This window comes from Oncorhynchus mykiss, chromosome 5, assembly GCF_057628025.1.
Source record: "Oncorhynchus mykiss isolate SJ-2025 chromosome 5, ASM5762802v1, whole genome shotgun sequence".
Lineage (NCBI taxonomy): Eukaryota > Metazoa > Chordata > Actinopteri > Salmoniformes > Salmonidae > Oncorhynchus > Oncorhynchus mykiss.
Genome location: NC_143026.1, coordinates 13,177,886 through 13,190,381, shown reverse-complemented (window position 1 = coordinate 13,190,381; position 12,496 = coordinate 13,177,886). Strand labels below are relative to the sequence as shown.

The following is a 12,496-nucleotide window of genomic DNA, read 5'->3' as shown; positions in this document are numbered from 1 at the left end:
AGTTTTTACATCAAAAGTCCTTTTCAACAGTAATCTGGCCTAGAAAGAAGGGGAGGTAGAGAGAGAGAAGGAATTTGAGCAGGAGGAGAGAAAGAGAGGCATTTTCATACATGGCTTCTCGTTTTACACAAAGTCGTGCCCTTTAAAGTGCTTTCTGTTTAAAGGTGACGTTATTATTGCTAGTGTTATCATCATTATCAGTATTAGCATCGTAGGTAGAGTACCTACAGTCCATTTAGGAGGGTTGCTGGCTGAAGGCGTCCGCATAGTAGGTTAGGATTGCTCCTAGCAGAACTCGGCAAGGTGAAGTGAATGTCTGTGCCTTGCATACTCCCTTAAAAATGAGGTTGAATAACTAGAGAGAAGTGGCAATATTACTGTTGGTCTTCCTTGAGACGTCGTACGCACCAACAGAGTGCACTCGGAAAGTATTCAGACCCCTTTACTTTTTTCACATTTTATTACGTTACAGCCTTACTCTAAAATAGATTTAAGATTTTTTCCCTCATCAATCTACACACAATACCCCATAATGACAAAGCGAAAAGAGGTTTTTAGACATTTTAACTCATTTATAAAAAATGTAAAACAGAAATACCTTATTTACATAAGTATTCAGACCATTTGCCACACTTAATTGAAGAAGCCCTAATGTTGACCGACCAATCACTGACGAAGGGCGTCGATTTCGGCTACCAAAAATATGTGTGCTCTAACAGCCAAAACAAACCCTGCCGAACACAATGACGTTACAAAATGTTGTCGTAATACAGTTGGGTCCGAAATTATTGACACCCTTAATAAATATAAGCAATAATGACTGTATAAAGTAAATTATTAAAATACTAAGATATATTATATGCTCAAAAAATTGGGAAATTATATTATTTTATACTAATACAACTGCTCAGAGAAAGAGATTTTGTTTTACCAAAAAAATAAAACATCTCGAAATGTAGAGGTGTCAAAATGATTGACAACCATAAAGACTCTCAAGTTGTATTTGGTCCCAAATTTCTAGCACGCAATAACTACATCAAGCTTATGGATGCATTTGCAGTTCGTTTCGGTTGTGTTTAACATTATTTTGTGCCCAATAGAAATGAATGACAAATAATGTATTATGTCATTTTGGAGTCACTTTCATTGTAAACACTCTTCTATATTAATGTGGATTCTACCACGATTATGGATAATCCTGAATGCATTGTGAATGATGATGAGTGAGAAGGAGGGTCAAAGATCATACCCCCAAGACATGCTAACCTCCTCTGTTATTGGTAATGGTGAGGGTTAGCATGTCCTGGGGGTATGATCTTTGACCCTCTGTAACTTTCTCACTCATCATTATTCACGATTCATTCAGGATTATCCTGATCACCTATTGGGCACAAAATAATCTGAAACACAACCAAAACAACCTCCAAACGCATCCAAGTTTGTAGTCACAAGCTTGATTTGATGTAGTCATTGTGTGCTAGGAATATGGGACCAAATACTACACTTTTGACTACTTTATTTATTAAGTATCTTTAGGGGTGTCAAAAATTTTGCCCCCTAACTTTTTGAGAAAAAAACGCATTACAAAACCTATTTCTCTGAGCAATTGTATTAGTATAAAATAATTACATTTCCCAAATGTTTTTTTGCATACATATAGCTCAGTATTTAAATTATTTACTTCATACATTCATTATTACACATCTTTATCAAGGGTGTCAATAATTTTGTGAGCCACTGTATATGCGCAAACTGCTTTCCACTGGGAAGCATACGGTAAGCTTGACTGTGTGCTCCACCCTATAGTAGTGAATGGCTGTGTGGATGTGTGGCTGTGTGGGTGGATATGTGGGTGTGTGGATGTGTGGGTGGCTGTGTGGATATGTGGGTGCGTGGATGGGTGTGTGGCTGTGTGGATGGATATGTGGATATGTGGGTGTGTGGATGTGTGGGTGGCTGTGTGGATGTGTGGGTGGGTGTGTGGATGGGTGGGTGGATATGTGGGTGTGTGGATGTGTGGGTGGCTGTGTGGCTGGCTGTGTGGATATGTGGGTGTGTGGATGCGTGGGTGGCTGTGTGGATATGTGGGTGGGTGTGTGGATGTGTGGGTGGCTGTGTGGATGTGTGGGTGGGTGTGTGGATGTGTGGGTGGCTGTGTGGATGTGTGTGTGGCTGTGTGGATATGTGGGTGGGTGTGTGGATGGCTGTGTGGGTGGCTGTGGGATATGTGGGTGGGTGTGTGGATGGGTGGGTGGCTGTGTGGATGTGTGGGTGGCTGTGTGGATGTGTGGGTGGGTGTGTGAATGGCTGTGTGGGTGGGTGGCTGTGTGGATGTGTGGCGGTGTGGATGGGTAGGTGGATATGTGGGTGTGTGGATGTGTGGGTGGCTGTGTGGATATGTGGGTGTGTGGATGGGTGGGTGGCTGTGTGGATGTGTGGGTGGATTTGTGGATATGTGGGTGGGTGTGTGGATGTGTGGGTGGCTGTGTGGATGTGTGGGTGGGTGTATGGATGTGTGGGTGGGTAGGTGGATATGTGGGTGTGTGGATGTGTGGGTGGCTGTGTGGGTGTGTGGCTATGTGGATATGTGGGTGTGTGGGTGGGTAGGTGGCTGTGTGGATGTGTGGGTGGATATGTGGGTGGGTGTGTGGATGTGTGGGTGGCTGTGTGGATGAGTGGGTGGGTGTGTGGATGGGTGGGTGGATATGTGGGTGTGTGGATGTGTGGGTGGCTGTGTGGATATGTGGGTGTGTTAATGGGTGGGTGGCTGTGTGGATGTGTGGGTGGATATGTGGGTGGGTGTGTGGATGTGTGGGTGGCTGTGTAGATGTGTGGGTGGGTGTGTGGATGGGTGGGTGGGTGGATATGTGGGTGTGTGGTTGTGTGGGTGGCTGTGTGGATATGTGGGTGTGTTGATGGGTGGGTGGCTGTGTGGATGAGTGGGTGGGTGTGTGGATGTGTGGGTGGATATGTGGGTGGATGTGTGGATGTGTGGGTGGCTGTGTGGATATGTGGGTGTGTGGATGGGTAGGTGGCTGTGTAGATGTGTGGGTGGATATGTGGATATGTGGGTGGGTGTGTGGATGTGTGGGTGGCTGTGTGGGTGGGTGTGTGGATGGCTGTGTGGATGGGTGGGTGTGTGGATGGGTGGGTGGCTGTGTGGACGTGTGGGTGGCTGTGTGGATATGTGGGTGGGTGTGTGGATGTGTGGGTGGCTGTGTGGGTGGCTATGTGGATATGTGGGTGGGTGTGTGGGTGGGTGTGTGGGTGGGTGTGTGGATGGATGTGTGGGTGGCTGTGTGGATGGATGTGTGGGTGGCTATATGGATGTGTGGGTGGGTGTGTGGATGTGTGGGTGGGTGTGTGGATGGATGTGTGGGTGGGTGTGTGGCATGGCCAGTAGCTGGGGTGACAAGAATGCCCTGAGTCAGCATGTCACATGGCTAACTATAGAAGCCTAGCGGGCAGCCTCTCTCTCGTGTGACAAGAGGTCGGAATAATGGGCTGTGTGTGCGTGTGCGTGTGTGTGTGTGTGTGTGTTTGTGTGGACGTGATAGTGAAGCTACTTCTGACCCATGGATTTCTCAACATGAGCAAGTAGAGCCAGTGTCAAGAGAAAGAGACGGACGCGGGAGGAAATGTCAAACAGCTTCACACACACAAACACACAGTTTTCCTCCCACTCGCTGCCTCCCTGCCTTCTCCTCCACTGTATTTGTCACTCCTGTTGATATTGACTGGGGTGACTGCAGTCACCATGCGTGTGATTCCTCATCTCTCCTGTAGATGGCGATAGCACTCAGGGACTACACTAGCACCAGAGTAGTGTTCTCTCTCTAATGATGCAGGTTGTAGCATATTGTGTGGAAACTGTGTAAGAGGTGAGAACATTCAGTTTCCAAGTAACCAAACCACCTCTCTTGTTGTAGGTGTGATAACTGTCAAGCTAAGGAATAGGGCAAGCTAGTGTGTAGCTGTGGAGTTAATGCTGCAATATGTAACTTTTTGGGTGACCCAACCAAATTCAACTAGTTATAGATGTCATTCTTATTGAAAGCAAGTCTAAGAAGTGGTAGATAAGTTCTATGTGCGCTTTTCTATGCTTCCCGGTCTTGAGTTTTGTTTTTGCATCTTTGAAAATACAATATTTTGTGGTTATTCAAAATATATTTCACAGCGGTTCAGATGGTACAATGATTCTCTACACTATACTTGATATTTCGGCACATAAAACAGAAATGAGGCAAACTATTAGAATTTTAGCAACCAGGAAATGGTGGAGCGATTTCTGCATAGTGTACCTTTAAGTCTCATATTGTATGTGTTGTCAGTCTGAGGTACAAACTAAATATAGTATCATTTAGTATTAGTTTACTGAGACAGTATTTGATAGGCCATAATAACATAGTTAAAAGTAGCTCCCTCTCAACCAAGTGGGGGACAGGAGAGAGCTCGGGCCTAGCCACCAGCTGGGTTTGGTAAATCACACTCTGAAGAGACACATTACTTCCCTAGAGGGGTGGTGTGTGTGTGTGTGTGTTATGGGGGTCTAGGACCTTAAACTCTCCAAAAAGCTTCCGGAGAACACGGCTGCCGGCTGTGCGGCATTACAAACGATGAGAGGGGAGGGAGTGTGTGTGTGTGTGTGTGTTATAACAAACGTACCTGTCCACACTGAAGGGAAAGCAGAACTTGGGGACTGTCTGAAGAGTTTCCTGTTGGGGGAGAGAGAGAGAGAACAGAGAGAGAAGAGAGAGAGAGAGAGAGAGAGAGAGAACATTTATACATCTAAAGGAGCCTATAAATCTAAGTATTAACTGCGCCACACCATATAACAGTGCATGGCCTGGAGAAATCAGAGACAGATGAGGGCAGAGGGCAGAGAAGGAGGTGAAGGAAAATATATATTAAGGTGTAAAGGGGGACAAAGAAAGGAGGGAGAGAAGGAGAGATAGAGGAAGTAGAGGACAGAGAGAAGGAGAGATAGAGGAAGCAGAGGACAGAGAGAAGGAGAGATAGAGGAAGTAGAGGACAGAGAGAAGGAGAGATAGAGGAAGTAGAGGACAGAGAGAAGGAGAGATAGAGGAAGTAGAGGACAGAGAGAAGGAGAGATAGAGGAAGTAGAGGACAGAGAGAAGGAGAGATAGAGGAAGCAGAGGACAGAGAGAAGGAGAGATAGAGGAAGCAGAGGACAGAGAGAAGGAGAGATAGAGGAAGTAGAGGACAGAGAGAAGGAGAGATAGAGGAAGTAGAGGACAGAGAGAAGGAGAGATAGAGGAAGCAGAGGACAGAGAGAAGGAGAGATAGAGGAAGCAGAGGACAGAGAGAAGGGGAGATAGAGGAAGCAGAGGACAGAGAGAAGGAGAGATGGAGGAAGTAGAGGACAGAGAGAAGGAGAGATGGAGGAAGTAGAGGACAGAGAGAAGGAGAGATGGAGGAAGTAGAGGACAGAGAGAAGGAGAGATGGAGGAAGCAGAGGACAGAGAGAAGGAGAGATGGAGGAAGTAGAGGACAGAGAGAAGGAGAGATGGAGGAAGTAGAGGACAGAGAGAAGGAGAGATGGAGGAAGCAGAGGACAGAGAGAAGGAGAGATAGAGGAAGCAGAGGACAGAGAGAAGGAGAGATAGAGGAAGTAGAGGACAGAGAGAAGGAGAGATGGAGGAAGTAGAGGACAGAGAGAAGGAGAGATGGAGGAAGTAGAGGACAGAGAGAAGGAGAGATGGAGGAAGTAGAGGACAGAGAGAAGGAGAGATGGAGGAAGTAGAGGACAGAGAGAAGGAGAGATGGAGGAAGTAGAGGACAGAGAGAAGGAGAGATGGAGGAAGTAGAGGACAGAGAGAAGGAGAGATGGAGGAAGTAGAAGACAGAGAGAAGGAGAGATAGAGGAAGTAGAGGAGAGAGAGACATTGACAGGGGGAGCGGGTCAATCAAAGACAATTGTACCAGCGAGGATTTTAAAAAAATGGAAGAGTGGGAAAAAGAAAAGAACACAATGGCAACAAATGAAACCGGCGGTGGTGTGGTGGGAGTTTGGTTGAGGAGGTGGGTAGGGTAGGGAGGGGTGTGTGTGTGTGTCTGAGCAGTGTTAACAGGGCCCTGGGGGGAGGGGGGGGGCTGCCCCAACATATGGGCAACAGTGAAAGGGGAGCGAGCGGCAGGATCCAAGGGGACCAGCGGGAAACGGGTAGAGGGGGGTGGGTGGGGGATACTAGGGAGGCCAGGGGAATCACAGATCAGCATGGGGCAAGAGGTGAGGGGGAGAGGGGATAGAAGGCTGGCAGGCAGGGGCTTTGCCTGGCCACCTCTCTCTCTCTCAGCTGTGTCCCTCCAACACGGGGAGTCGGGGACCCCTGGATTAGGGCCCTGGGACTAAGGGGTAACTAACAAAGACAGACAGAGGGGGAGGGAGAGAGATGTGAGAGGAAGAGAAAGAAGGAATAGCGAACGTACAGAGCAAAAAAAGGAAAAAGAGAGAGAGAAATAGTGGTGGAGTGAGAGAGAGCTATGTGATAGAGCAAGAAGTGAGGGAAAAAAAGAGGGAAAAAGAAAGGTGGAGGGGTACAACGAGAGAGAGAGAGGTGCAGGGAGAGAGAGAGAGAGAGAGAGGTGCAGGGAGAGAGAGAGAGGTGCAGGGAGAGAGAGAGTGAGGTGCAGGGAGAGAGAGAGAGAGAGGTGCAGGGAGAGAGAGAGAGAGGTGCAGGGAGAGAGAGAGAGAGGTGCAGGGAGAGAGAGAGAGAGAGGTGCAGGGAGAGAGAGAGAGAGAGAGGTGCAGGGAGAGAGAGAGAGAGGTGCAGGGAGAGAGAGAGAGGTGCAGGGAGAGAGAGAGGTGCAGGGAGAGAGAGATGTGCAGGGAGAGAGAGATGTGCAGGGAGAGAGAGAGAGGTGCAGGGAGAGAGAGAGGTGCAGGGAGAGAGAGAGAGAGAGAGGTGCAGGGAGAGAGAGAGAGGTGCAGGGAGAGAGAGAGAGGGGTGCAGGGAGAGAGAGAGAGAGGTGCAGGGAGAGAGAGAGAGAGGTGCAGGGAGAGAGAGAGAGGTGCAGGGAGAGAGAGAGGTGCAGGGAGAGAGAGATGTGCAGGGAGAGAGAGAGAGGTGCAGGGAGAGAGAGAGAGGTGCAGGGAGAGAGAGAGGTGCAGGGAGAGAGAGAGAGAGAGAGGTGCAGGGAGAGAGAGAGAGGTGCAGGGAGAGAGAGAGAGGGGTGCAGGGAGAGAGAGAGAGAGGTGCAGGGAGAGAGAGAGAGGTGCAGGGAGAGAGAGAGCTGTGCAGGGAGAGAGAGAGATGTGCAGGGAGAGAGAGAGAGAGGAAGAGATGGGAAGAAAGCAAGAAACTGGAGAGAAAGAGAGAGAATGAGTAACACAGGGGCCCAGGAGAGCTCAGACTAGCAACTAGGCCGGACAACAACAGAGCAGGCTGGGGCCTGGGTTTTTGGTAGACAGAGGAGAGAGTCATACCCAGCCAGGGTGCTCTCTGACAGTGCTCATTTTGGCAGCTATTTTAGGTTTAGTTTACGTCTTAGTTTTAACATGTCTTTTAGACTTAGTTACATTTTAGCCATTTAATCCTTCTTTAGTTTTAGTTATTCAGTCAACTAAAACTCTGGAGAATTGTTGTCTAGATTTAGTCAGTCATTTTAGTCACATAATACTGAGTGCATTTTTTCTATTAAATAATGAATATTTAGGCTACCTCTAACTTCCATCATGTGCACATTCAGATAGCCTTGTCCAACTAGACCTACTACCGCCTGGTATACCTTAGCTGGCAACATTGCGGCATTGTAACCAATGCCAGCCGTAAATAAGCATATAGGCTATAAAGCATTAGCTACAGATTAAACTATTTACAGCTCAGATTTTCTCCCCATCATAACCCTCAAGGGGGTAAATAACAGAGGTTTCCTTGAAAACAGGATAATTTGAGCTTTACAAAAATGCCTGAAGTATTACTGTACTCATAATAGTCAACATTTCTCATAGGAAAAAAGTGCGGAGCAAGAGCAGCAACAGATGAATGAATAACAGTTCACACTGGAAAATAGAGTTTCTGATGTGATCAAAAATAAACAGCCTACATGAAAGTAAGAGAGAGAGTAAACATTGTTTCTAGTTGAGGTTATTTAGAGGTCCAGTGTCCTGCCTTCGCATCAGTACAAAAGATTGACGAGTGACTGAAGTGACCTCCTGGGAGCTGTGTGGGAGAGCTGCCCAGAAAAGCTCAACCAGACCGTGCAACTGCAAGATGTCCATTCTGCCAATGAGAGGATTGCATGGAATATTCTGCATGCATGCTTCTGATTGGACAACATGGATAAAAATGTTCACGTGAAATTAACTGTCCATAGTCTCATGTGAAATTCTCACCTCGTCACTTTTTCGTCGACTAAAATATAAAGTAATTTGTAAGATAGTTTTTTCCCAGGGCATGTCGTCTTGTTATCGTCATAGTTTTAGCATGGAAAAATAGGTTGTTGATGAGTATTATTCGTCATAGTTATTGTTGACGAAATTAGCACTGCTCCCTGGTGGGCTACCACAGCCGTGTTGAGGCCCTGGTGGAACCAGATGGAGGGACAAACAAGAGTGCCAGGCAGCAGAGAGCTTCAAGCCTGTAGTCCCCCAAGACCTCCACCCCCGGGTGGACAACCAATTACTGACTCAGCTCACTGGTCGCCATGGCAGCAGATGAGGGTGAGTCGGTGGCACCTGGTGGGTGAGGCCTTGGCTCCCATGATGCTTTGGGGCCACCATGGGACACGGTGGGCAGGTGGTGGTTCAGGTGTGGTGAAAAACAAGTGAAAGGTGAGAGGAGCGAGGTGTGATACAATAAAAAAGACTGGAGTTCACATTGGTACGGCTGGCTACCGGGTTAAGCGAGCAGTGTGTCAAGATGCAGTGCAGCTTGGCAGGGTTTTGTTTCAGAGGACACACAGCTCTCGACCTTCGCCTCTCCCGAGTCCGTAGGGGAGTTGCAGCGTTGAGACAAGACTGTAACTACCAATTGGATATCACCAAATTGGGGAGAAAAAAGGGGTAAAAAGTAGAAAAAATTATAATAATTCAAGAGAGGGAGGGAGGGAGGCACAGGCACTGATGTAACTATGTCACCATGACAACAGCACACATGTAGCATGCACATTCACACACATGCATTAAACACACACACACATCTGTTATGAAACGGAGGAAGTTAAATAATAACTGTAAAACTGACCTCCAACTCTTATTCACTAGACCTCTCTACTAGTATTAGCCAAGCCATAAACTGTCACGATCCCTCTCAAAAGATTAGGCCAAACGACTTGACACAAACCGCAAATAGTCTACAGGCTAGCTGAGGAGACAGCTTTGTGACAGTTTATAAGGTTTTGAATCAAGTGTTTTCCCTTGGCTTTGGATTCCCTGCTCTGAAAGCAGGTTGACGTTTATTGTCATGAGTCTTGTCCTGGAGGCAGAACTAAGAGTTTTCCTCTTAGATAGGCCTGCTGCAAAGTCAAAATTGGCTAAATTGTAAAAATTGGTCTTAATTTAAGGTTAGGGTTAGGCATTAGGGTTAGCAGTGTGGCTAAATGTTAGAGTTAATGTTAGATTTAAAAATCAGATTTCATGACATTGTGACTGTGCCAGCTAGTGACCACTGCAGAGCTGCCTCCAAAACAAGACTTGTGACAAGAAACGCTGACCTGCGGTCTGAAAGGGCAAAGCTAGTCTGATGGTTACTGACTCACTCCGATGACTAACGTGGGCTTATGAAGCTGGCCGGTTCCATTTAGCAACAAACAGTTCCAGTCAGGGCCTGAGTCATGGCCTGAGTCACCCAAGACTGAACACACACACACCTGAGGAAATATGAGACTGAACACACACACACCTGAGGAAATATGAGACTGAACCCACACATCCCTCAGGAAATATGAGACTGAACCCACACACCCCTCAGGAAATATGAGACTGAACCCACACACCCCTCAGGAAATATGAGACTGAACCCACACATCCCTCAGGAAATATGAGACTGAACCCACACACCCCTCAGGAAATATGAGACTGAACCCACACACCCCTCAGGAAATATAAGACTGAACCCACACACCCCTCTAAACTAGGTTTGGGCGATATACCGTTTATACCGTATTTTTCGAAATACAGAAGGTATTATTTTCAATACCATTTTTTTTTTTAAGCGCCTGAACCCACACACCCCTCAGGAAATACAAATCATAGGGTTGCCAGATTCTGAAAATTCTCAAAGATTTCATGTATAATTCCACCTACCATCATTAGAAAAATCTCTCAAAATGCTGAATTCTGGGAGATTATGGTTCAGGTCAAACCTAGAAGGTTGGCGTTGGCAATCCTACAGCCTAGGCTGTAAACAATCACAGAATTATGAACCATTCACTCAGGGCCTTTCAGGATAGCAAGGCAAGATAGGCTATTAGCCTAAGTGGTGGTAGGCTAAATATTAAGATCATTCTTTCAAATCTGGAATTGAATTATAATTACATTTCTTTAACATTGTGCACAAATTCTGTGACCTCAAGACTATCTAACGACAAATTCATCATGTTCTATTCTCATCTTCATTTCAATTGATTTAGGCTCTTCTGAATCCCTTTCATTTCCCCAAGCCTAGCTTATACAAGACTCCCAACAGAAACACAATACAGGAATCTGAAAACTCCAGGGGCTTTACCCTGTCAATACCATTCCCAACTCCAGGGGCTTTACCCTGTCAATACCATTCCCAACTCCAGGGGCTTTACCCTGTCAATACCATTCCCAACTCCAGGGGCTTTACCCTGTCAATACCATTCCCAACACCAGGGACTGTACCCTGTCAATACCATTCCCAACTCCAGGGGCTTTACCCTGTCAATACCATTCCCAACTCCAGGGGCTTTACCCTGTCAATACCATTCCCAACTCCAGGGGCTTTGCCCTGTCAATACCATTCCCAACACCAGGGGCTTTACCCTGCCAATACCATTCCCAACTCCAGGGGCTTTACCCTGTCAATACCATTCCCAACTCCAGGGGCTTTACCCTGTCAATACCATTCCCAACTCCAGGGGCTTTACCCTGTCAATACCATTCCCAACTCCAGGGGCTTTACCCTGTCAATACCATTCCCAACTCCAGGGGCTTTACCCTGTCAATACCATTCCCAACTCCAGGGGCTTTACCCTGTCAATACCATTCCCAACTCCAGGGGCTTTGCCCTGTCAATACCATTCCCAACACCAGGGGCTTTACCCTGCCAATACCATTCCCAACTCCAGGGGCTTTACCCTGTCAATACCATTCCCAACTCCAGGGGCTTTACCCTGTCAATACCATTCCCAACTCCAGGGGCTTTACCCTGTCAATACCATTCCCAACTCCAGGGGCTTTACCCTGTCAATACCATTCCCAACTCCAGGGGCTTTACCCTGTCAATACCATTCCCAACTCCAGGGGCTTTACCCTGTCAATACCATTCCCAACTCCAGGGGCTTTACCCTGTCAATACCATTCCCAACTCCAGGGGCTTTACCCTGTCAATACCATTCCCAACACCAGGGACTGTACCCTGGCAATACCATTCCCAACTCCAGGGGCTTTACCCTGTCAATACCATTCCCAACTCCAGGGGCTTTACCCTGTCAATACCATTCCCAACTCCAGGGGCTTTACCATGTCAATACCATTCCCAACTCCAGGGGCTTTGCCCTGTAAATACCATTCCCAACTCCAGGGGCTTTGCCCTGTCAATACCATTCCCAACTCCAGGGGCTTTACCCTGTCAATACCATTCCCAACTCCAGGGGCTTTACCCTGTCAATACCATTCCCAACTCCAGGGGCTTTGCCCTGTCAATACCATTCCCAACACCAGGGGCTTTACCCTGCCAATACCATTCCCAACTCCATGGGGCTTTGCCCTGTCAAAAGCCTGGGGATTTACCCTGTCAATACCATTCCCAACTCCAGGGGCTTTGCCCTGTCAATACCATTTCTAATGAATCATTGTAATAATGATTCAACAGCTGAGAGCTATGGGGGGAAGAAGGAGGGGTGTGCACCTGCACCATCTCCACCCCTCTACTTCAGATCCGCCTGTCATTCCACTCCTCCTATCTACTGGGATGGGGAGGCGCCGATCACTCTTTCTCACCAGAGAATGGGGTTTAGTTATTTCATTTCCCATAAAACTAATTGCATTTAAAGAAATATGTCAAAATGGATTTGATCTTACTATAAGTCTAAGTCTTCTAAGGATTGGTCTTAGTGCAGTTCCCCTGTACATGACAAACACCTGCCTATGGCAGGAAATGTTGTTGTTTTTGTTGTTGACATTTGAAACGGATAAATGATGGGTTTATTTGTGATGCGACTGGGAGGGGAGTCAGAATGGAAGGATGAGTTGGCACTGTGAGGCCAAGCACTCCACTTACTTTTTGAATGTGTGTTACATGCATACAAAACTGAGAGACACACACATTCAGTAAAAACTAGAAACACA

At 47.0% G+C, this 12,496-nt stretch overlaps 1 protein-coding gene across 9 annotated transcripts in view; it reads right to left on the bottom strand.

The window, feature by feature from the left end:
* dennd1a (DENN domain containing 1A) overlaps window positions 1-12,496 on the bottom strand; it is a 171,130-nt gene that overhangs the window by 99,559 nt on the left and 59,075 nt on the right. For all 9 annotated transcript variants that reach the window (XM_090233752.1, XM_090233753.1, XM_036976815.2 and 6 more), the window contains exon 4: window positions 4,666-4,715. In XM_090233752.1, coding sequence (XP_090089878.1) covers window positions 4,666-4,715 — 50 coding nt within the window. The remainder of the gene's footprint in view (window positions 1-4,665; window positions 4,716-12,496) is intronic.